Source organism: Cherax quadricarinatus, chromosome 5 (genome assembly GCF_038502225.1).
Source record: "Cherax quadricarinatus isolate ZL_2023a chromosome 5, ASM3850222v1, whole genome shotgun sequence".
Taxonomy (NCBI): Eukaryota; Metazoa; Arthropoda; class Malacostraca; order Decapoda; family Parastacidae; genus Cherax; species Cherax quadricarinatus.
Window position 1 is genome coordinate 27,135,184 of NC_091296.1, and position 27,027 is coordinate 27,162,210.

General features: G+C 39.2%; 1 protein-coding gene across 3 annotated transcripts in view; it reads left to right on the forward strand.

Moving 5' to 3' along the window:
- Cog4 (conserved oligomeric Golgi complex subunit 4) overlaps window positions 1–27,027 on the forward strand; it is a 121,161-nt gene that overhangs the window by 23,041 nt on the left and 71,093 nt on the right. For all 3 annotated transcript variants that reach the window (XM_070101407.1, XM_070101411.1, XM_070101417.1), the window contains exons 4-5: window positions 1,018–1,104; window positions 10,484–10,677. In XM_070101407.1, the coding sequence (XP_069957508.1) occupies window positions 1,018–1,104; window positions 10,484–10,677 (281 nt within the window). The remainder of the gene's footprint in view (window positions 1–1,017; window positions 1,105–10,483; window positions 10,678–27,027) is intronic.

Below are 27,027 nucleotides of genomic sequence, written 5' to 3' on the forward strand. Positions count from 1 at the left end.
AAAACGAGAATACAACGATAAATACTATACGAAAATACACCTCAAATTCGACGTTTTAATCCAAAAAAACGGTCAGTTTTTTTTTCTCATTACGCACTGTGTGCTGCAGGATTTTTTTTATGTGGTGCACACTGACCACACAGACCCATTCTCTCACATGTGGGCCTACCAGCTTTCTCCTGCTTGATTTGAAGCCACTAGAATTTATGAGTATATATACGTCAGAAAAAGTGGCGCGTAAGATGTATTTATACGGCGTAAACAGTCAAAGGGTTAATCACTGAAGAAGGCACCTCATCCACTCCCTCTTCCTCCTCCTCTGAAGCAAGTTCGTCGGCTGTGGTCTGATGCTGTTCCAGTTGAAGCTCTTGCAGTTCGTCAATGGTTAGCTCTTCCCTGTGGTCCTCCACCAACTCTTCCACATCCCTGTCACTCACTTTATTTACCAAAGGGCTTGCACTAGCTTTCCTTGTGTCCATGATGACTTATTTAGCAGTTGCAAGCACAAAAAACAATGGATTATTATGAAATGTATTGCATGAATCCGCGGGGTGGTCACGTGTTGGTAAACAATGGCACACTGAGCGAGAATGGTGTTGGAGACTGGCTTTGTGTGCGCGGTGACAGGCAGACGGGTACCGGACGGTCGCCAAAACACGAGCTTTTTCACGAAACTCAAGGCCAAATTTTTCCAAAAAAACACCGAAGGTCAAATTTCACGAACGTCGAGGCTGCCGAAACTCGAGGGTCCACTGTATATATAATTTGTACTATCATACCACCACTGTGTGTATATGAAGGAGTGTATAAGATTGAATGGAGTGAATTTGGTATGTATATTAGGATGTGTATACAAGGGAGTATATATGATAATTTGCAAACTAAAGTATTGTTTTATTTATTTATTTATTTATTAATTTGAACATGATACATAGAAGTACAAGGAAATACAGTGGTTAAGTGTTATTTGTAACATGTTACAAATTAACTTTTGTTTTATTCTGTATTTATTTCCAGATTATGAAACAGCAGCAGCTCATATTCATCGCTTTTTGGCTATGGATGAGACTTTATTACTACACACCACAGTTTCTGCAAGTAAAGGTAATATTTGTTATAGTATTTTTAACCAGATTATGTTTTTCAGCCTGTTATCTGACAATCTGGAATTTCTGCTCTCGTATATCTTCCTGTTTTTTTTTCCTTGTCTGACACTGATGAAAGATCCCTATCAATTTTAAAAAGCTTTTGTAAACAGCTTTCCCATTTCTGGAAGGAGTTTGTTATTGTTTTCACAAAACATGATAATTTGTCATAAAAATATACATGTATTAAGGTGGGCTTCAATATTTTTTGTAAATTTGAGTACTCTTTGCTTAACAAATAAAAACGCACAATACCACGAGTGGAACAGTGCTCAAAATATGGTCTAAGTTAGACTGAAACATTGTTGTAATTTTCTTTCTCCTATGTGTGGTTTTTTTTTGTGTATTGCTCATTGCTTATTATTTTTCATCTCTCGAGAAAATGCCACTGCTTAATTTGGAAATAGGATAATTTTTAGGGGTTGTACATAAACTTGGTAGATTTACCAGCTGCTGTGTGTAAAATGATAAAAAATTACCACCTCCATCAGTGATACTGTATTTGTTCCACTATCTACAAGTCTTTTTATAAACTGATGGCAGCAGTGCTTTGGCTTTGGCTTTGACTTTGCCTGACCTTCTCTCATCATGAGGTGATGGTGCAGTACAATGCTAATATTATTATACTTCTAGAGGACCATTCTCCTGATTGAAAGTTGAGATTAGTGGGATCCTCAATGATGGGCCCTACCAGGTAGATAGAAATGGTCCAGTGGTTGCTATTGCTCATAGTCATGGCTCCAAAAAAGCAACCTGGGCACAAAAATCTATTCAGGAATACATTGCTGTTGACAAAAGAAATATTTTTTACTTAGCATCAGCTTATCAGCAGCAAAACAAATTGCTGCCATTAAGGAATGAAACTATCACCTGCAACCCCTGAATGTTTACCAATCTCAGAAAGAGAGATTTCTCAATCATTGGAAACATTGTACAGTAACAAACTGATTGCAGAGAAGTCTTCATTGGCTCCATGTTTCACCTCTAATTGGCTTTATCATATACAGTAATTGATAAGTTAATTTGTTGTAATGCACCATTAAAGACTGTCCTGCAATCAGTGTTGTACTTTGACATTTTTTCTGGAAACCATTGAAAATGGATGAGGAACATGCACTTTAATTAAAAAAAAAAAATTCACAACTGTTTCTCTACCTTTTAGTTATGTGTTTGTTTATTATTCGAGGGAAAGAATATGGAGAATGTGAGTGTATCTAAAACTGTATTTAGGAATGAATGTGTCTTGGCAGATGGAGTGTATGTATGATAAAGTGTATGTGGTAACCAACGTACTGAGGAATCTTTGGAAAGAAAGTTTATCAGTGGAAACAAAGATTAATGTATCAGAGTATAATGGGGCAAAAATTGCAGTTGAATCTTGCGACCAGAAGGAACCTTGTGGCAGTGGTGATGTATGTGAAATCAGTGTGTGGTGTGATTATTATGTAGAGAATAAGTAATGAAAAAATTAGACAATGCTGTGATATGAAAGGCATAATTAAGGGAGCAGAATTGGAATTTTTGAGATTATTTGGTTATTTAGAAATGATGGAGGTTAAGTGTATAAATCTGTAATGATTGGAAAGAGGTGTTTGAAGAATTTGAGTAAGGGTTAGAGGGAGCATGGGAAGAAATTTTTGAGAGGTAAGAAGGGGTGGAAATAAGTGGTTATTGGGAGTTTACATGCTGCTGTGGTGTGGGCAAAGATAATATTTATGAAAGGATTCAGGGAAACCAATTATCTAGACTTGAGATCTGGAGGTGGGAAGTACAGTACCTAAATTGTGAAGATGGATGGGGATTTTATAATTATAATCATTCAAATGATTCAATAATTATCGGATCATTTGAATTGTGATGTCTATAATTTTATGAAAACAGCTAAGGAATAACTCAGGAATGTACTTTCCTTCCTTCTTGAAGGATGAGTGGGGAAGTTATGATTCAGTGGATTCTCTTAAATGTGATTTCCATCAGTTATTTTTGGCAAAAGTAGCTAAGGAATGAATGATGAATGTGTTTTTCTCTTTTTGTGTTGCCATGTCTTGGTGAGAAACAAAGTGAAGTAAACTGCGACCAGAGCCGTGGTAAAGATGGGGAAGGTGGGAAATTTGTGAAGAAGGTATGTGGGGAAAGGAGGGAGGCAGGGGAGATAAAAGATTAGTGGCCAAACCACTTTTCATTATTACTTGGTAATGGTGGATGTGGGTTTTATTTTTTGTGATCATGAAGTTTAAGCAAGGTGTATACCACATTGCCCAGCACTTGTGTGTATGTATATATACTTTGGAAACAGCTTTTGTTAAAAAAAAAATGGCATTAGATGAATGTCTTGACTAATTAGTAGTGGAGATTGAGGCTGTACTAGTTATGTTATTTTGACTAATTAAATGTGCAGAGGTTATGAATGTTCTTGAATTTTTAACAAGGAAAAAATCTCTAAAATCCCTTAGTTTGAAAGAAAATTAATCAAGTTAAGCTAATATTCATCAAATATTGGATGTTTTCCACTGAACTGAGCAGTAAATATGTAGTCGCTCCCACAAACTTGGGAAAGGTCAAGTGCCCCATGGCTCTTGCTTAACACAGTGAGGGTCCAGGTTTGATTTCTGGTGAGGGTGGAAACATTGGGCATGTTTCCTTACACTGGTTGTCTGGATTCACCCATCAATATAAAATGGGTACCTGGGTGTTAGTCGACTGGTGTAGGTTTCTGTAATACATGTACAGTGGAACCTCAGTTTCTGTATGCCCTAGGTTTTGTATGATTCGGTTTTCGACGACTTTTTTCGTCTAAATATTGTCCCAGTTTTCATACATCTGCTTGGTTTTCGTACAGTTGACAATGGTCCATACCAAATTCGTCCGCCTGCCCTCGTGACTCAGCCACTCATTTCCCAGAATCAGTGCCCACACAAAGCATCCCATGCATTCGTGATTTTGAAAGGTTTGAGGCTGACCCTGATGACCCTACGTCTGTTGTAGACTCTGTTGTGTCTCTGGGGAAGTCCATGGGGATGGATGTGAGTGACCAGTATATGGAAGATTAGTGGAGGACCACAGCGAAGAGCTAACCACTGAATAGCTGCAAGAGCTTCATCTGCAACAGCAACAGACCACAGCTGAGGAAATTGCTTCACAGGAGGAGGAAGAGAGACGGAAGAAGGTGCCTTCTTCAAAGATTAAGGACATTTGTGCAAAGTGGAGTGAAGTACAAACATTTGTGGAGGAACATCACTCTAACAAAGCTGTTGTGGGTTGTGTCTGCGACATGTTCAATGACAATGCCTTGTCCCATTTTAGACAAATCTTAAAGAGATGCCAGAAACAGAGCTCTCTGGAACAATTTTTTGAGCGACAGGGGTCCAGTGACTTTCAAGCTGGTCCTAGTGCCATTAAAAAAGAATGAAGGGAAGTAACCCCGGATAAGGACTCGGTACCTAAAGTCTTTATGGAAGGAGATTCCCCTTCCAAACAAAAATAACTTCTCCTCCCTCTCCCCTCCTCCTGTCTTCCATACACTAACAAGAGTCTTCAATAAAGGTAAGTGTGATGTTATTATTGCTTTATATTGATTTATCTGTCTTTTCTGTATGTAAATCTACTATATTTAATCTCTAATACTTATGGGTGTCTGGAACAGATTAATTGGATTTACATTATTTCTTATGGGGAAAATGGTTTTGGTTTTCGTGAATTTTGATTTTCGGCAGATTCTCTGGAACGGATTTATCACGAAAACCAAGGGTTCACTGTACTGTTAATCTGGCTAATATTGATTTTCATAAGAAATAATTACCAGAATAAAAACAAGAGATTTGGATGTGGGAAAGCCATTGAGCCAGATAAATGTTCAATAACTGAATCTGTTCACTGGTTGCCCATCATTAAAAAAATAGGATAATCGAATCCCCAAATAAGGAAGCTCACAAATTTGTGGAAATGGCTGTACAGTGTATTGGATGGTGCATTTATGTGACAACTGTTAGATAGTGTGTGTCTTGCGATTTGTAGGTGAAGGATCAGACCTTCACCACACTGGGTGCTGAATGGCCCACTCTGGTTTGCCATCATTTTTCACACAATTTTTTATTATATTGTGGCTTTTTTCCTGAACATGGGTGACCTAAAGAAAGGCATTCTCTATCACTTGCTCAATAAGTGTCTTGCTAGAAATGTAATAATCATATCTTGAAATGGGCCCACTAATTGTAGTACAGTGGACCCCTGTTTTTGTCGGGTGTGGAAATCGTACAATTCGGATTTCGAGCACTTTTTTCAGCTAAATTTTCCCCCGGATTTCGTAGATCCGCTCGGAAATCATCATTATCAGACACGTCCACCCGCACAGGACCCCACTGCGAAAGGGGTAAATATGCAAAAGCAGCAGGAGTTGATAAAGACTATAGCACCAGCCAGTGATAAAGTATAGCATTAGCAGTGTAGCAAGTAAGTTAAGCGATTAAACACTAGAAAAAGGATGACACAAAACTAACTCCTCCAATGTTGTTGGAGGTATATAGGGCCACTAACAATATACACCACCCTAAACCTCTGCCAGCATCTCCTGCAAGGTAAGTGTGTACTATAGTATACATACAATAGCCACTTTATTTCTTTACATTATGTTTTTATACAATATTTCTTATTTATAAATTACTTACTGTACATTGTTTCAATGTGACTAGTGGTGTGACTAGTGGTGTTTCAGTGTGACTAATAGTGGTGGCCACCGCCACCACCACTACTATATGGCTTATGCTGTCAGTGGCCCTGATAAACCCAACACTGCCACCACCACTATTCACATACACAATGACATATTTTATTCATTCTAGAGTATATATTATGTTTCTATGTTATTAATATTGTTTATTATGTCATATTAGATGAATTGTGATAGATAAGTAAGCCATAGAGTTGATATTAGCATCATATTGAAGTATTTTGTCCTATTTCCAAACAAACTCTCCTTTCTCTCCCAACAGGAGTCTTCAATAAAGGTTAAAGTGATGTTAAATGTTCATTTATCCATTTCATTAGTGCTTAATATTTATTTCTCGTTGTTTTCTGTATGTAAAACTATACAGTGGACCCCTGGTTAATGACATTAATTCGTTCCAGAGAGCGTGTCTTATATCGAATCTGTCTTAATCCGAATTAATTTTCCCCATAACAAATAATGGAAATCCAATTAATCTGTTCCAGACACCCAAAAGTATTAAACAAAATAATTTTTTTACATGAAATATACATTTCCCTACACAGAAAACAATGAGACATGCAGAATAAATAAATTAATAAAATGACACTGTTATTGAAGACTTATTGATGAGTGATGAGACAGGAGGAGGGGAGAGGATGGAGGTGTACTAGTGTTTGGAAGGAGAATCCCCTTTGTTTTTTTAACCTGTAAATGGTCCAAATGTATATATACGTTCACTACTCCAGTGCCCCGAATATTTTGAAAAATAATTTTTTTTTTTTAATAGAAATGAAGAGCACATTTTTCTAAGTGTTATAGGATTAAAAAAAAAATAGGGTCAGTGCTTACAGAGGTATGAAGCCGAGAAGTTGGCACTGGATGGTCACCTGATGGCAACCTCCAGTCCTGCTGCTTGTAGAAGTGTTGCCAATATATCTTTTTTTTTTCTCTTTTTCATATTATTTTATATAATTTTTATGTTCTGATAATTACAATTTATAGTAGTTCTTGTAAACAATGGTAAACAATGCCACACTGGCTGGGAAGGGAGTGCGAGGTGGCTCGGAGCAATGAGTACGCACCCGGGACGAACGACTATTTGCGAGTCAAATGACGATTCGTGAGTCAATGTTTTGACGAAAATAACATTACGATTTTCGAGCCTTACGATTATCAAGGGTCCACTGTATACGTTTGGGGCACTAGCAGTAAGAACGTATATATACATTTGGACTGTTTACGGGTTAATTCCACTAGGACCAGCTTGAGAGTCACTGGACCTGTGTCGCACAAAATATCTGTCCTGAAAGCTCTGTTTCTGGCATCTTTAAGATTTCCCTAAAATGGAACACAACATTGTCATTGTAGATGTTGCCAGCACAGCCTGCAACAGCTGTGTCAGGGTGATGTTCATCCATAAATGTTTGCACATAAGAAAGCAGGAACACTGTAGCAGGCCTGTTGGCCCATACTAGGCAGGTCCTTCACAAACTGTCCCACTAACAGAACCATATTTGCCCAGCCCAATTTTCGATGCTTCCCAAGCAATAAGCTTTGATAATTCTATTCACTCATGCGCTAGTCCCAATCAAATCAAATCGTGTGTGTGGGGAAGTACCCTTCCACCATCACTACCTCCCTCTACCACCACCACTTTCATATCTTTCTACAAACTTTTTCTTGAATTCTATAGTGTTTCTCACCCTCTTTTCCAAAGGGCTGGCACTAGAAGCTTTCTTTGGGCCCATGGTGGCTTATTTAGCAGTTACAAGCAGTAAAAACAGTGGAATAATGCAAAATATATCAGATGTACGCATGGAATCGTCCTTACTGGCTTGTAAACAATGATACACTGGCTGTACATGGAGTGTCCGGGCCGCTCACGGCGCTCGGACACGTCTGGGACATATGACTTTAACTGAGTTCATTGTTGTTAACCAAGCCAATTTTTTGACGCAAAAACATTACTTAATCTGATTATTATTTAATCCGATGGTGTCTTAACCCTTTGACTGTTTTCGACGTATAAATACGTCTTACGAGCCAATGTTTCTGACGTATATATACTCAATAATTCTAGCGGCTTCAAATCAAGTGGGAGAAAGCTGGTAGGCCCACATGTGAGAGAATGGGTCTGTGTGCACCACATAAAAAAAATCCTGCAGCACACACTGCGTAATGAGAAAAAAAAAACTGTGATCGTTTTTTTGGAATAAAACGCCGACTTTGAGGTGTATTTTCGTATAGTATTTATCGTTGTATTCGCGTTTTCATGGTCTTAGGTGATAAAATGGAAAACATATTACAGAAATAGAGACGATTTTCATTAGTTTTACGATGAAAACGACCTTGAAACTGAGCTCAAAGTAGCGGAAATGTTCGATTTTTACCAATGTTCAAGAGTAAATAAATCAAACCACACGTCCAATACACGTCAACTGGGGAGTCTAATATTCTTTCACTAGTGCACTGATATTATTTATACCATTTTTACAATAATGCAGTCGTCTGCATAACAGTAAATTTTGTATTTTTTTGTATGAATAAAAAATCAAAATAGAAAGCAATAATAATATAAGAGGGGCCTAGAGATGTGACTAATGAACAGAGCATATGTTATTTTAGTGCCACGAATGTCTACCTTTTTTATTCTGGACCCTATTTTGAAATTGGCATCTTTTTTATTTTGCGTGAAATTGGCCAAATTGCCAATTTCTGACCACCATATTGGGTAGTCCAAATTAGTAAATGGGAGGTTTCTTGTACTCAGTAGATAGATAAAATGGAGTTCTAAAGAAATAGCTATGAGTTTGGTCAACTGGAACAATGGAATTGGCTGAAAATAGGGCTCAAAGTCGGCGAAATCGCCGATACGCATATGTCGCCGAGACCAATAACTTCGCGGGAGCATAATTCCACGAGTTTTCGACCAAATTTCGAACTTTTGGTGTCATTACCATCGGGAAAAGATTCTCTATCATTTCATAAGAAAAAATAATTTTTTTTTTTCAAAAATTGAGCGACATAGAATGACAGTTTCAGAGAGAGGCCTGAAACAGTCAAAGGGTTAATCCAGGGGTCCGCTGTAGTTATTCTCTATAAAACGTATTTTTTGTTAATATTTTTGGGTGTCTGGAACGGATTAATTGGATTTACATTATTTCTTGTGGGAAATAATATAACTTCGGTTTTTGTCCATTTCGGATTTCGGCCAACCTTCTGGAACTGATTAACCCTTTGGTGGTTTCGGACGTACTAGTACGTCTTACAACCCAGGGTTTTTGACGTACTAGTACGCCTAAATTCTAGCGCCCTCAAATCTAGTGAGAGAAAGCTGGTAGGCCTACATATGAAAGAATTGGTCTACGTGGTCAGTGTGCGCAGTATAAAAAAAATCCTGCAGCACACAGTGCGTAATCAGAAAAAAAAAACTGACCGTGTTTTTGGATTAAAACAGCAACTTTGCACTGTATTTTCATATGGTATTTATTGTTGTATTCTATTTTTCTTGGTCTCATTTTATAGAATGGAAGACATATTACAGAAATTGAGATGATTTTGACTGGTTTTACAATGAAAAGTACCTTGAAATTGAGCTCAAAGTAGCAGAAATGTTAGATTTTTACCTAAGTTCAAAAGTATACAAATCATGCCAAGCGTCCAATACACATTAACTGGTGAGTCTAATATTCTTTCACAAGTGCACTAATATTATTTATACCATTTCTACACTAATGCAGTAGTCTGCATAACAGTAAATCTTATTTTTTTTGTAAGAATAAAAATTCAAAGTGGAAAGCCAAAGAAATGTAAGAGGGGCCTGGGGATGTGACTAACAAACAGAGAACTTGTTATTTTAGTGCCAGGATTGTCTTTCTTGTTTATTCTGGACCCTATTCGGAAATTGGCATCTTTTGAAATTTGTGTGAAATTGGCAAAATTGCTAAATTTCTTTTCACTTTATTCGATAGTTGAAATCAGTAAATGGATGGTTTCTTGTACTCATTCGATAGAAAAAATGGAGTTCTAGCAAAATAGTTATTATTTTTGTCGACTAGTACACTGGAATTGGCCGAAAATAGGGCTCAAAGTGGGCAAAATCGCCAATGCATAAACATCGTCGAGACCGCTAACTTCGTGAGAGCGTAATCCCGTAAGTTTTCCATCAAATTTCATACTTTTGGTGTCATTATGATCGGGAAAAGATTCTCTATCATTTCATTCGAAAAAATAATTTTTTTTTTTAAATTTGGCCGACCCTGAGAACAAGACTCTGAGAGGACCTGTCAACCCCCAAAGGGTTAAGGACGAAAACCGAGGGTCCACTGTATGTTAATTTTATCAAAGTAAACGGTTGAACTTGTGTTTTATTTGGCTGTATGTGTGATCATAGAAGACATGTTGACGTAATTTTGTTTTATTGATAACTTTTTATTATAATTAAGAAATAAAATGGCTTAGTATATAAATTAGAAATCCGTTCACATGTATGCAAGATATTTTTAATTCAACTGAATTTAGTATTAAATTTGTTTTTGTAACTATAATAAAATACCTTTTTATTACCAATTTCCCTGCTTATAAATTAAACACTGAGGCATTTAGTGAAGAATTTATTTGTTTTTTATTTTAGCTGAGAGTGTGGAAACCTGGTTTGACCGATTACGCCATGCTGATAAGGAATTAAGTTCCCTCATCACACACAAGTTTGATGAAGCAGTTAAAAGAGAAGATATGGCTAGTGTTGACAGATTCTTCAAACTTTTTCCACTGTTGAATAAACATGAGGAAGGACTAAAAAAATTCACTACCTATTTGTGTGCCAAGGTGAGTGGCATGAAATTATTTTTCTCAGTAACAATGGTAGGCCCTTCTTAAGTTTTATTTAAAATTGATTGCTGCAGTACGAATTGCTAAATGGTGCATGCATACAGTTACTGTATTTTGTTTAAATTTATCTAAGTGTCATTCCACTGTGCAGCAAAGGGATGTATTCAACATCATAGGTACCAAAATGAAATATACTTAAAAGAGAAGACTCATCACTGGACTGAGAGAGAGCAATATACAGTGGACCCCCGCATAGCGATATTAATCCGTGCAAGAGAGCTCATTGTTATGCGAAATTATCGTTATGTGAATGAATTTTCCCCATAAGAAATAATGGAAATCAAATTAATCCGTGCAAGACACCCAAAAGTATGAAAAAAAAATTTTTACCACATGAAATATACATTTTCCTACACACAAAGAGAAGGATACATGCACAATAGTAGAGTAGTACATGCACAATATATATTGTGCATGTACTACTCTACTAAATGAAGAATAAATGACACTTACCTTTATTGAAGATGCAGCAATGACTGATGAGACACTGTGTCCTGGGAGTGCCTTTTACTCCTGAGTACTGTAGGTCCTGTTTGGCATTTTCTTCCAGAACAGGCCTTATCACACTGTGTATGCCACTACGATTCTTAAATCTCTCAAACCAACCTTTGCTGGCTTTAAATTCACCAATATGAGCACTAGTTCCAGGCATTTTTTCCTGTTCACCTGGGTGTTAGTCGACTGGTGTGGGTTGCATCCTGGGAGACAAGATTAAGGACCCCAATGGAAATAAGTTAGACAGTCTTCGATGACACTGACTTTTTTGGGTTATCCTGGGTGGCAAATCCTCTGGGGTTAATTGTTTCTTGGTATTCTCAATAAGCCACACCAACAACGGTGCTACAGCAGCAGCAGCTGACAGTGCTACAGCAGCAGCAGCAGCAGCTGACAGTGCTACAGCAGCAGCTGACAGTGCTACAGCAGCAGCAGACAATGCTACAGCAGCAGCAGCAGCTGACAGTGCTTCAGCAGCAGCAGACGATGCTACAGCAGCAGCAGACGATGCTACAGTAGCAGCAGACGGTACTACAGCAGCAGCAGCAACTGACGGTGGTACAGCAGCAGCAGCAGCTGACGGTGCTACAGCAGCAGCAGCAGCTGACGGTGCTACAGCAGCAGCAGCAGCTGACAGTGCAGCAGCAGCAGCTGATGGTGGTACAGCAGCAGCAGCTGTACCACCAATAGTAGCAATGGTTGATTGGGGTTTATTATACAACCTGGCCAGCTCGGAGACACGCACTCCACTTTCATACTTATCAATGATCTTTTTCTTCATCTCTATAGTAATTCTCACCCTTATTGCTGTAGAGTTGGCACTAGAAGCTTTCTTGGGGCCCATGGTCACTTATTTTGCAGATAAAATCACCAAAAACACTGTAATAATACGAAATGTTCTGATTGTATGCTTGGATGTTACCGCGGAGGCTGGCTGGTAAACAATGCCACCGGCGGAACATGTGAGGCTGGCTAAGGGCGCACATTAGACGCGTCTCGGACGAACAGCGTTGAGGGTTTTTTAGCGGTATGCGAGGCAAAATCTTGGCAATAAAATGTAGCGGTATGCGGATTTAACGTTATGCAAGGCCAACGGTATGCGGGGGTCCACTGTATACAGGTTGACCATCACTAATCCATCATCATCGGGACCTACAAGGTGCCAGATTAGTGATTTTTCCAGATAACAGAGTGTTTTTATTTTTATTATCACACTGGCCGATTCCCACCAAGGCAGGGTGGCCCGAAAAAGAAAAACTTTCACCATCATTCACTCCATCACTGTCTTGCCAGAAGGGTGCTTTACACTACAGTTTTTAAACTGCAACATTAACACCCCTCCTTCAGAGTGCAGGCACTGTACTTCCCATCTCCAGGACTCAAGTCCGGCCTGCCGGTTTCCCTGAATCCCTTCATAAATGTTACTTTGCTCACACTCCAACAGCACGTCAAGTATTAAAAACCATTTGTCTCCATTCACTCCTATCAAACACGCTCACGCATGCCTGCTGGAAGTCCAAGCCCCTCGCACACAAAACCTCCTTTACCCCCTCCCTCCAACCCTTCCTAGGCCGACCCCTACCCCGCCTTCCTTCCACTACAGACTGATACACTCTTGAAGTCATTCTGTTTCGCTCCATTCTCTCTACATGTCCGAACCACCTCAACAACCCTTCCTCAGCCCTCTGGACAACAGTTTTGGTAATCCCGCACCTCCTCCTAACTTCCAAACTACGAATTCTCTGCATTATATTCACACCACACATTGCCCTCAGACATGACATCTCCACTGCCTCCAGCCTTCTCCTCGCTGCAACATTCATCACCCACGCTTCACACCCATATAAGAGCGTTGGTAAAACTATACTCTCATACATTCCCCTCTTTGCCTCCAAGGACAAAGTTCTTTGTCTCCACAGACTCCTAAGTGCACCACTCACTCTTTTTCCCTCATCAATTCTATGATTCACCTCATCTTTCATAGACCCATCCGCTGACACGTCCACTCCCAAATATCTGAATACGTTCACCTCCTCCATACTCTCTCCCTCCAATCTGATATTCAATCTTTCATCACCTAATCTTTTTGTTATCCTCATAACCTTACTCTTTCCTGTATTCACCTTTTAATTTTCTTCTTTTGCACACCCTACCAAATTCATCCACCAATCTCTGCAGCTTCTCTTCAGAATCTCCCAAGAGCACAGTGTCATCAGCAAAGAGCAGCTGTGACAACTCCCACTTTGTGTGTGATTCTTTATCTTTTAACTCCACGCCTCTTGCCAAGACCCTCGCATTTACTTCTCTTACAACCCCATCTATAAATATATTAAACAACCACGGTGACATCACACATCCTTGTCTAAGGCCTACTTTTACTGGGAAAAAATTTCCCTCTTTCCTACATACTCTAACTTGAGCCTCACTATCCTCGTAAAAACTCTTCACTGCTTTCAGTAACCTACCTCCTACACCATACACTTGCAACATCTGCCACATTGCCCCCCCTATCCACCCTGTCATACGCCTTTTCCAAATCCATAAATGCCACAAAGACCTCTTTAGCCTTATCTAAATACTGTTCACTTATATGTTTCACTGTAAACACCTGGTCCACACACCCCCTACCTTTCCTAAAGCCTCCTTGTTCATCTGCTATCCTATTCTCCGTCTTACTCTTAATTCTTTCAATTATAACTCTACCATACACTTTACCAGGTACACTCAACAGACTTCTTTCTTTCAACACACCGGCCGTATCCCACCGAGGCGGGGTGGCCCAAAAGGAAAAACGAAAGTTTCTCCTTTTACATTTAGTAATATATACAGGAGAAGAGGTTACTAGCCCCTTGCTCCCGGCATTTTAGTTGCCTCTTACAACACGCATGGCTTACGGAGGAAGAATTCTGTTCCACTTCCCCATGGAGAACTCAACAGACTTATCCCCCTATAATTTTTGCACTCTCTTTTATCCCCTTTGCCTTTATACAAAGGAACTATGCATGCTCTCTGCCAATCCCTAGGTACCTTACCCTCTTCCATACATTTATTAAATAATTGCACCAACCACTCCAAAACTATATCCCCACCTGCTTTTAACATTTCTATCTTTATCCCATCAATCCCGGCTGCCTTACCCCCTTTCATTTTACCTACTGCCTCACGAACTTCCCCCACACTCACAACTGGCTCTTCCTCACTCCTACAAGATGTTATTCCTCCTTGTCCTATACACGAAATCACAGCTTCCCTATCTTCATCAACATTTAACAATTCCTCAAAATATTCCCTCCATCTTCCCAATACCTCTAACTCTCCATTTAATAACTCTCCTCTCCTATTTTTAACTGACAAATCTATTTGTTCTCTAGGCTTTCTTAACTTGTTAATCTCACTCCAAAACTTTTTCTTATTTTCAACAAAATTTGTTGATAACATCTCACCCACTCTCTCATTTGCTCTCTTTTTACATTGCTTCACCACTCTCTTAACCTCTCTCTTTTTCTCCATATACTCTTCCCTCCTTGCATCACTTCTACTTTGTAAAAACTTCTCATATGCTAACTTTTTCTCCCTTACTACTCTCTTTACATCATCATTCCACCAATCGCTCCTCTTCCCTCCTGCACCCACTTTCCTGTAACCACAAACTTCTGCTGAACACTCTAACACTACATTTTTAAACCTACCCCATACCTCTTCGACCCCATTGCCTATGCTCTCATTAGCCCATCTATCCTCCAATAGCTGTTTATATCTTACCCTAACTGCCTCCTCTTTTAGTTTATAAACCTTCACCTCTCTCTTCCCTGATGCTTCTATTCTCCTTGTATCCCATCTACCTTTTACTCTCAGTGTAGCTACAACTTAAAAGATTAAAATACACTTAACCCAATGGTGATATTTATGCATTGGTGATTTTGCCCACTTTATTCCCTATTTTTGGCCTATTCCATTGTTCCAGTCAACCAAACGCATAGGTATTTTGCTAGTATTCCTTCTATTCAGTCTGGTAGAAACTGCCCATTTCTAACCAATAAAGTGGCCAGAAGTTGGTAATTTGGCCAATTTCACTCAAATGTCAAGAGATGCCAATTTCAAAATAGGGTCCAGAATAAACAGTGCAGACCTTCCTGGTATTAAAATAATATTTTCTCAGTTCATTAGTCACATCTCCAGGCCTCTCTTATATTACGCTTGCTTTCCACTTTGAATTTTTATTCACACAAAAAAGTAGAAGATTTACTGTTATGCAGACTACTGCATTATTGTTAAATTTGTATAAATAATGTCAGTCTATTCATGACTGTGTATTAGACTGGCCAGTTGGACACAACCAACCACATTGAAGTTACGCTCATCATAAACACCCTTAAAAACAAGGCAGGAGACAAACAACTTGCCTGCTTTTATGTACAAAAATGCTTCTCAAGTATTGTCAACAATTATTGCAACGCTCTTTAACAAATCCATTGAATCATCTACCTTGCCAACAATCCTCAAAATAGCGAGGGTCACTCTGATCCATAAAGGAGGTGACCAAGCTGACTTGAATAATTATAGACCAATATCTAACTTACCACTGCTCTCTAAAATCTTTGAAAAATTTATTTATTTATTTATTTATTTAATAATTTGAACATACAGTGGTACCTCAAAAATCGAACTGCTCCCAACACAGCCAACTATGTAAGTGTATTTTTGTAAGTGCTTTTATAAGTGTATTTTTGAGGGTCTGAAATGGACTAATCAAATTTACATTATTCCTGATGGAAATAAATTCATTCGGTAAAGGCACTCGAACAGCCTTCTGGACTGAAGAAAGTTCGATATTTGAGGTTCCACTGTACATTCAGAGGTACAAAAAAATACAGGTAAGAGCAGCATGCCAAAGCCACTTATATGCGTAGCATTACGGGCAGGCTTAGAATTAACTTAAGATTAACCAAGCAATGATGTAATCTGATAAAACATTATTGTAAACAGATAACAATAAAGCACAAATGAGTATTACAAAGACAGGTCATATGGTTGCATGCATTGCTGTACATTCAGTAGAATGAAGTATTCTGTTAGGTAGTGTATTTAAAAAATAACAAATTTAGATTGGGTCTTAGATTTAACATTTATGTGATATAATTGTGAGAAACATTTAAGATATACAATTTATAAGGTTCAGTTATTCAGTATTTATTTGGTTTTGGGTGAGTAAGTGATCTTTGAGAAGAGACTTGAATTTATAAGCAGGTAGTGTTTCTTTTATATTTACAGGTAATGAATTCCAGATTTTAGGGCCTTTTATGTGCATTGAGTTTTTGCATAGCGTGAGATGGACACGAGGAATATCAAAGAGTGATCTGTGCCTTGTGTTATGGTCATGTGTTCTGTTGAGGTTGGCAAGGAGATGTTTGAGGGGAGGGTTAATATCAGAGTTAAGTGTTCTATGTATGTAATAGGTGCAGTAATAAGTATGGATATTTTGTATGGTGAGTAGGTTTAGTGTTTTTAATATTGGTGGAGTGTGCTGCCTGTAGTGGGAATTAATTAATTAATTCATAGACGGATCTATTCCTACCTCGTTTCACACAACATATTAAACCCTTGTCAGTTTGGATTCAGGAATAATAAAAGCACAAATGATGCTATCATACACATGCTAGAACTATATATACCGCACTTGAAAAGAAAGAAGTCCCGCTGGGCATTTTTATTGATTTACGTAAAGCTATCGATACAGTCGACCATGAACTGCTGTACTCCATATTAATGCACTATGGTATCAGAGGCCACTCCCTCAGCTACCTAAAGTCATACCTTAGTAACAGAACTCAATATGTGTATGCAAATGATGCAAACTCTTCCACCCAACCAATCACAGTAGGAGTCCCACAAGGAAGCGCCCTTGGACCACTGCTCTTTCTCATCTACATCAATGATCTACCGAATGCATCACAGCTACTCAAACCCATGTTATTTGCAGATGACACTACATATATCTTTTCCCACCCAAACACAATCATACTAACAAACACAGTTAATACTGAATTACAAAAAATATCTGCCTGGATGATGACTAACAAACTTACCCTGAACATTGATAAAACCTATTTCATTCAGTTTGGAAACAAAGCTGCAAATGATCCAATTAACATAATGCTAAATGGATCATCAGTCACAAGACTCACAGAAGGAAAATTCCTAGGTATCCACCTTGACAGTAGCCTTAAGTTCTGGACACACATACAACAAATCACCAAGAAAATCTCCAAGACTGTAGGCATACTCTCAAAGATAAGGTACTCCGTTCCAAAATCAGCTCTCCTGGCACTGTACCATTCACTCATATACCCTTATCTTACATATGGAATTTTTGCATGGGGATCAACAACATCCAATCACCTAAAACCCCAAATAACCCAGCAAAAGGCAGCAGTAAGAATGATAACGAATTCCCACTCCCGCCAACATACTCCTCCAATTTTCAAAAGTCTGAATCTTCTCACCATTAAGAACATCCATACTTATTCATGTACCTACTACATACACAGAACAATACACACAAACATAAACCCTCCACTCAAACTTCTCCTCACCAACCTAAACAGGACACATGACCACAACACAAGACACAGATCTCTTTTTGATGTACCTCGTGTCCATATCACACTGTGTAAAAACTCTATGCACATAAAGGGCCCCAAAATATGGAATTCATTACCAGAAGATATTAAAGTAACCCAGTCTGTAAATCAATTAAAGACTCTTCTCAAAAGCCACTTAATCACCCTAGACTAAATGCTAAATACTCAGTACACACTTACTCACCTATGTACTCGCACATCATAACTGAAACAATCACTTTGAACCTTTTATCCATTGTTGACAGTAATATAATTGAATCATTGTTTTCACAAAAAGCATTTTCGAATATAAATATATCTTTGTATTATACAAATTTTGATTCATTTATAATTAATATTCTACTGCACAACTATGAAATAATTACTTTCCTATTGTACAACTATGATATACTCCATAGTGTTAAGTAGACTGTAAGCCAATAATGTTAAGTTGGCCCATAATGCCTAGGCATAATAGAGGCTCTCTTTGCATTGCAACCCACTATTGTAAATACAAAATCTCAATGTACTGTTTGCAAAGACATAAAATAAATAAATAAATACTGGATGCGTGACGTGATTGGTTTACTCTTGAACATCTGCAAAAATTAAACATTTCTGCTAATTTGAGCTCAATTTCAAGGTACTTTCTGTCCTGAAATCAGTCAAAATCATCTCTGTTTCTGTAATATATTTTCCATTCTATCAAATGAGACCAAAAAAAAATGAGAATACAACCATAAAAACCATATAAAAATACACCGGAAAGTCGCTGTTTTACACTAAAAACACTGTCGCAGCTTTTTTTTCTTGTGCACTGCGTGCTGCAGGATTTTTTTATATAGTGCACACTTACCATACAGACCAATTCTCTCATGTGTTGGCCCAGATTTACCGGTCACAGCTTATTTGAGTGAGTTGAGCTTATGGCGTCATTCTACAGGACCAACAGTGGCTTCAAAACCACCTTATCTTTGATGGACATTGTGTGGTGTTTGCACTTTCCACAATGAGAAACATTTCCTTTATTGAGAGGAACCATGGCTAGGGCTAAAAGTGAGCAGGTTATAACAATAAATGGAAAAAACAAAATGGAATGACTTATGGAGGAAAGAGCACCACCAAACAATAGCAGCAGGTTGGTGAAGCAACCCCGGAAATTTGAAATTACTCTAACTGAAATTAGTGCCAGATTACTGATAGCCAGATCAGTGATGGCTGACCTGTATCTTGTTTTTCCAGTTGAATTGTTCCCAAAGATGCTGACACCAACTATTTTACTAGTACCATGAACTTTTTGGTTTAATGATTTTTTTTATAGATAAGAAATAGGACTCCGGTATTTAATGAGTTTCTCACTGGGTAAGTGGAGAAAGATCCTTCTTCCGTAAGCCATGCATGCCGTAAGAGGCAACTAAAATGCCGAGAGCAAGGGGTTAGTAACCCCTTCTCTGTATAAATTACTAAATTTAAAAAGAGAAACTTTAATTTTTCTTTTTAGGTCACCCTGCCTCAGTGGGATATGGCTGGTTTGTTGAAAAAAAAAAATGAAGAAAACCTCGTTTCTTCTTTTTTGGGTCACCCTTCCTCAGTGGGAGATGGCTGGTGTGTTAACAAAATATTTAATGAGTTGTACCTGAAGGGGGTTAAGCTTTAGTTTCTTCCCCTGACCAATGCTGAACTCACTTTTTAATTTGTATTGTTATATTATTAGATTAAATCTAGTTGTACTATAGCTCATTCTAGCTCAAAACATAGACTCCACAAAAGTCATTATATTAGACCTTAGTGCAATTATTTGATTATCACTTTATTGTTCACCACAACTTACATTAGTCCCTTTTATATTATAATTTTATATTATAATTCTAACTTTAAAGAATTACCTTTAAAGTACTACCTACTATCATATTCCCAAGCTCCATTATTTGATCATCACTTTATTTGTTCACCACAAATTATTTTAGTCCCTTTTATATTGTCTCCTTTATTTTAGCTTTAAAAAACTACCTTAGCTCATTATTTTTACATTTGTTAAATAATTCAGGTGCTATTTTTTTAGCTTTAGAATATTTACTTTGTTTTATACTTAATTCTAACTATAGATTCACTACAAATCTTATGATTACAAGCTTTGATCCTGATACCAACCTCTTATTTAATGACTTAAATGATTCAAACAGTTACTGTAATTACTACACAGCAGAACAATCAAAGGCACTTCTCAGAGCCAACAACAACATAACTATCTTTAACTACAATATCAGATCTTTAAGCAAGCATTACGATGACCTCCTAGCATTACTAAATTCCTTGCATGCCAATATGTCCATCATTACACTAACTAAAACCTGGCTAAAGCCTGATACTACAGATGTCTATGCCATTCCTGGTTACACAGCTGTAGCCCAGACCAACAAGGGGGTGGCACAGTTATATACTACTCAGACCAACTAGAATGTATCACTAATACTTGCACAAGGGATGAACATGGGGAATATATAATAGCTAAATTCAAATCCAAATACCTACAAAAACCTCTCACAGTGATAAACATCTACAGAGTTCCACAATCAAACATTAGCCAATTTAGTCAAAACCTAGGAAGTATGATAAATGATGCACGCATGAACAAAGATCACTTACTACTCTCAGGTGACTTCAATATAAATCTCCTGCAAGACCAGGACCCACACATTACTGAATTCACAAACACAATGAGTAACTGCATGTTGCTACCAACAGTAACAAAACCTACACGAGTTACGGAGACTAGTGTTTCCCTACTTGACCACATCTGGACCAACACCATATCCCCTTTAAAATCAGGCATAATTACAGATAATACCACAGACCACTACCCTACTTTCCTCATAACAACTCTTGGTAAAATACCCCAAGACACTACTAAAGTCACCTTCAGACTTCACAATGAGGCAGCCATTAATAACTTCACAACAGCAGTAACAAACATTGACTGGCACACTGAGCTAGAAATCTATACAGATATTGACGAATGTTTTAATAATTTTCTAAAAAAGACCCAATACCTCTATAACAAACACTGCCCTAAAAAAACTAAACAGATGACAGCTAAGAGACTGAACAGTCCCTGGCTAACACCCAGCATTCTCAAATCCATAAATACAAAACACCGATATGAAAAACAGTACAGAATGAGTCACATAACCAGAGACCAAACAAAACGTTACTCGTCATTCCTAACCAGCCTGATAAGAAGGGCAAAAAAACTGTATTATGAGAACAGATTATCCAACCTACGAGGTGATATAAAAAAGACCTGGAAGACCCTATCAGAAATTCTGGGAACAAAAAAGATATCACGAAATAGCGAAATAAAATTAGCAAAATCAGATGAACCCCAACTCCCACCAACAGAAACAGAAACAGACTCAATGATTTCTTCTCCACTATAGGACAAAACCTTGCCAATAAAATCCCAAGCTCAGATACCCCACCAAATGACTACCTCACTGGCAACTACCCGAGCACACTGTTCCTAGCTCCGACTAACCCATACGAAGTCTCCCTTATTATCAACGCACTAAAAAACAAGGCAGGAGATTTAAATACCTTACCACCCTTTATATACAAAAAAGTGTCACAAGTACTATCACCAATCATTGCAACACTATTTAACAAATCCATTGAATCCTCCACCTTCCCTACAGCTCTCAAAATAGCAAGGGTCACCCCGATCCATAAAGGAGGAGACCAAACAGAGTTGAATAACTATAGGCCAATATCCAATTTACACCCTCTCTCAAAAATCTTCGAAAAATTAATTCATAAACGAATCTACTCCTACCTCATCTCCCAAAACATTCTCAACCCCTGCCAATTTGGATTCAGGCCTAATAAAAATACTAATGATGCTATTATACACATGCTAGAACATATATACACTGCAATAGAGAAAAAAGAAGTCCCACTGGGGATCTTCATTGACTTACGTAAAGCTTTTGATACAGTTGACCATGACTTGCTCCACGTAAAATTGTCACACTATAGTATTAGAGGGCACTCCCTCAACTACCTCAAGTCATACCTCAGCAACAGAAGCTAATATGTGTACGCAAATGGGGCAAGCTCTTCCGCTCAACCAATTACAGTTGGTGTCCCACACGGAAGTGTCCTTGGCCCTCTTCTCTTTCTCCTATACATAAATGACCTACCAAATGCTTCGCAATTACTCAAACCCACACTTTTTGCAGATGACACTACATACGTCTTCTATCACCCGAGCCCAGTCACGCTAGCCAATACTGTAAACACCGAATTACAGAAAATATCTACCTGGATGAGGACTAACAAACTTACACTAAACATTGACAAAACCTACTTCATTCAGTTTGGTAACAGAGCTACAGATGTACCTCTTAACATAACGATAAACAGATCATCTATCACAAAGCTAACAGAGGGAAAATTCTTAGGAATCCACCTTGATAATAGACTCAAATTTCATACACATATACAACAAATTTCTAAGAAAATTTCCAAGACTGTAGGCATACTATCGAAGATACGGTACTATGTTCCACAGTCAGCCCTCCTGGCCCTTTATCACTCTCTTATTTACCCCTATCTCACCTATGGCATTTGTGCATGGGGCTCAACAACAATTAACCATCTCAGACCACTAATTACCCAACAAAAGGCTGCAGTTAGAATGATAACAAATTCTCAGTACAGGCAGCACACTCCACCAATATTCAAAACACTCGACCTACTCACCATACAAAACATCCATACTTATTACTGCACCTATTACATACATAGAACACTTAACTCTGATATTAACCCTCCCCTCAAACATCTCCTTGCCAACCTCAACAGAACACATGACCATAACACAAGGCACAGATCACTCTTTGATGTTCCTCGTGTCCATCTCACGCTATGCAAAAAGTCAATGCACATAAAAGGCCCTAAAATCTGGAATTCATTACCTGTAAATATAAAAGAAACACTACCTGTTTATAAATTCGAGTCTCTTCTCAAAGATCACTTACTCACTCAAAACCAAATAAATACTGAATAACTGAACCTTATAAATTGTATATCCTATATGTTACTCACAATTATATCACACAAATGTTAAACCTAGGACCCAATCTAACTTCGTTATTTTTTTAAATACACTACCTAACAGAATACTCCATTCGACTGAATGTACAGCAATGCATGCAACCATATGACCTGTCTTTGTAATACTCATTTGTGCTTTATAGTTATCTGTTTACAATAATGTTTTATCACTGATTTCATCATTGCTTAGTTAATCTTAAGTTAATTTTAAGCCAGCCCGTAATGCTATGCATATAAGTGGCTTTGGCATGCTGCTCTTACCTGTATTTTTTTGTACCTCTGTATGTATGCTAAAATTACTAAATAAATAAAATAAAAATAGAGTATGTACAGTGTACTTCTTTTCTAAATCTTTAAAATTCAAGTCCAAATAGTTGGCTTAGCTAAGTCTTTTTTACAGCTATTACATTGGTCATTTTGTAAATCTTTCCAAATCTCATAATGTGTCTCATTATGTGCAACTTGAAGATTAGTATTCTTATAAGCCTCCACCTTCACTACCTCACATTAGTATTAAAATAAAATAAAGATTTATTAAAAAGTTAACCACTCTTATCTTGTCTAGACTTTAGTAGTTATTATGTACTAGAATAAGTCTGCCTAAAATGCCCTGACATGATAGTGGCTTTCTTTGTACTTAACAAATCAAAATTGTAAATACACACTATAACCTTGCAAAGAAATAAAAATTTTTTCTTATCTTTTTAAATTCTGGTTGACCACCAAAAATTTTAGAGATTGAACTTGGTACTAGATGAATACCAGTCTCTCATGCTACCAGTTATATAATAAAGAGGTTAACAATACCCTTTTCTTAAAAAAAAAAAAAGTGTTTCAACTGTATATTCTTCTATTTTCACTATTTACTCAATGCCTTATCTCCTTTCAAATTTAGTGACATTGATATAACTTACTGAATCAAGGAATATGGAGGATTAAACATGGAACCAAATTGATGTCAATTTCTCATACTAACAAGCAAGCCATGAGCATGTTAAAAAGTGTACAAAATGGAAGTTTTGCTTTTCTGACTGGATTGTGGTAAACCCTAACTGATTCCTCCATATCCATTTGCTATGATATACCTTGTCACACTGCTGTGTATGGAACTATTTACTTCACTCTCATATTCTGTATTGAAGAAACTTTTTTTTTATGTTGTGTCTAGGAAAATGTCTAAATAACTTGACAAAAAAAAAAACATTGTACGAAGAAGTAAAGATTTTCTGTTTACTGCACCAGCCGTCTAATAAGAAAAAAAAGAGGAAACAATTCAATTCTTTCATTCAGTAGCTGTTTTGCCATAAGTGCACAGACATAACAGTTCAGATGATTCCCCAAACTGCAATATCCCGACCCATTCAGAGTGAAGGTGCTGTACTTGCCACTTCCAGGATTCAAGTCTAGCTAACTGGTTTCCCCTGAATCTTTTTATAAATATTACTTAGCTCACTTGTCAACAGTACATCAAGTCCTTAAAACTATTTTGTCTTCACTCACCCCTGACCTAACAGTCTCATATGTCTGCTGGATGCTCATGGTATATTTTGTAGTAGGTGGATACAAATGACATGAAACTGACAAGTGGTGAAAAAAACTTGAATGAGACATTTTGCTGGAAGATTGGGTTCTTCAGTCAGTGACTGAAGAATAATTGAATAGTTTGGGATTTTGTTATTCTTGAACACCTGTTCTTTCAAAAAATTCACAAGTGCTTGCACACAAGCCATAAACAGGACAACAGCAATGAAGAATTTTTTTTTACGCTCTGGCTGTCTAGCCATAAGGCACCAACATCATAGTTCAGATGCCCCTCCAAACTGCAATATCCCCACCCATCCTTCAGAGTGCAGGGACTGTACTGACCATCACCACCCATCCTTCAGAGTGCAGGGACTGTACTGACCATCACCACCCATCCTTCAGAGTGCAGGGACTGTACTGACCATCACCACCCATCCTTCAGAGTGCAGGGACTGTACTGACCATCACCACCCATCCTTCAGAGTGCAGGGACTGTACTGACCATCACCACCCATCCTTCAGAGTGCAGGGACTGTACTGACCATCACCACCCATCCTTCAGAGTGCAGGGACTGTACTGACCATCACCACCCATCCTTCAGAGTGCAGGGACTGTACTGACCATCACCACCCATCCTTCAGAGTGCAGGGACTGTACTGACCATCACCACCCATCCTTCAGAGTGCAGGGACTGTACTGACCATCACCACCCATCCTTCAGAGTGCAGGGACTGTACTGACCATCACCACCCATCCTTCAGAGTGCAGGGACTGTACTGACCATCACCACCCATCCTTCAGAGTGCAGGGACTGTACTGACCATCACCACCCATCCTTCAGAGTACAGGCACTGTATTGACCATCACCACCCATCCTTCAGAGTACAGGCACTGTACTGACCATCACCACCCATCCTTCAGTTCAGAGTACAGGGACTGTACTGACCATCACCACCTAACCTTCAGAGTACAGGCACTGTACTGACCATCACCACCCATCCTTCAGAGTACAGGCACTGTACTGACCATCACCACCCATCCTTCAGAGTACAGGCACTGTACTGACCATCACCACCCATCCTTCAGAGTACAGGCACTGTACTGACCATCACCACCCATCCTTCAGAGTACAGGCACTGTACTGACCATCACCACCCATCCTTCACAGTACAGGCACTGTACTGACCATCACCACCCATCCTTTAGAGTACAGGCACTGTACTGACCATCACCACCCATCCTTCAGAGTACAGGCACTGTACTGACCATCACCACCCATCCTTCAGAGTACAGGCACTGTACTGACCATCACCACCCATCCTTCAGAGTACAGGCACTGTACTGACCATCACCACCCATCCTTCAGAGTACAGGCACTGTACTGACCATCACCACCCATCCTTCACAGTACAGGCACTGTACTGACCATCACCACCCATCCTTTAGAGTACAGGCACTGTACTGACCATCACCACCCATCCTTCAGAGTACAGGCACTGTACTTCCCACCAAAACCCCTCCTTCAGAGTACAGGCACTGTACTTCCCACCACTGCCCTCCTTCAGGGTACAGGCACTGTACTTCCCCCCACCACCGCCCCTCCTTCAGGGTACAGGCACTGTACTTCCCCCCACCACTGCCCCTCCTTCAGGGTACAGGCACTGTACTTCCCACCACCACCACCCCTCCTTCAGAGTGCAGGCACTGTACTTCCCACCACCACCCCTCCTTCAGAGTGCAGGGACTGTGCTTCCCACCACCACCCCTCCTTCAGAGTACAGGCACTGTACTTCCCACCACCACCCTTCCTTCAGAGTACAGGCACTGTACTTCCCACCACCACCCCTCCTTCAGAGTACAGGCACTGTACTTCCCACCACCACCCCTCCTTCAGAGTACAGGCACTGTACTTCCCACCACCACCCCTCCTTCAGAGTGCAGGCACTGTACTTCCCACCACCACCCTTCCTTCAGAGTACAGGGACTGTACTTCCCACCACCACCCCTCCTTCAGAGTACAGGCACTGTACTTCCCACCACCACCCCTCCTTCAGAGTACAGGCACTGTACTTCCCACCACCACCCTTCCTTCAGAGTACAGGCACTGTACTTCCCACCACCACCCTTCCTTCAGAGTACAGGCACTGTACTTCCCACCACCACCCTTCCTTCAGAGTACAGGCACTGTACTTCCCACCACCACCCCTCCTTCAGAGTACAGGCACTGTACTTCCCACCACCACCCTTCCTTCAGAGTACAGGCACTGTACTTCCCACCACCACCCTTCCTTCAGAGTACAGGCACTGTACTTCCCACCACCACCCCTCCTTCAGAGTACAGGCATTGTACTTCCCACCACCACCACCCCTCCTTCAGAGTGCAGGCACTGTACTTCCCACCACCACCCCTCCGTCAGAGTGCAGGCACTGTACTTCCCACCACCACCCCTCCTTCAGAGTACAGGCACTGTACTTCCCACCACCACCCCTCCTTCAGAGTGCAGGCACTCTACTTCCCACCACCACCCTTCCTTC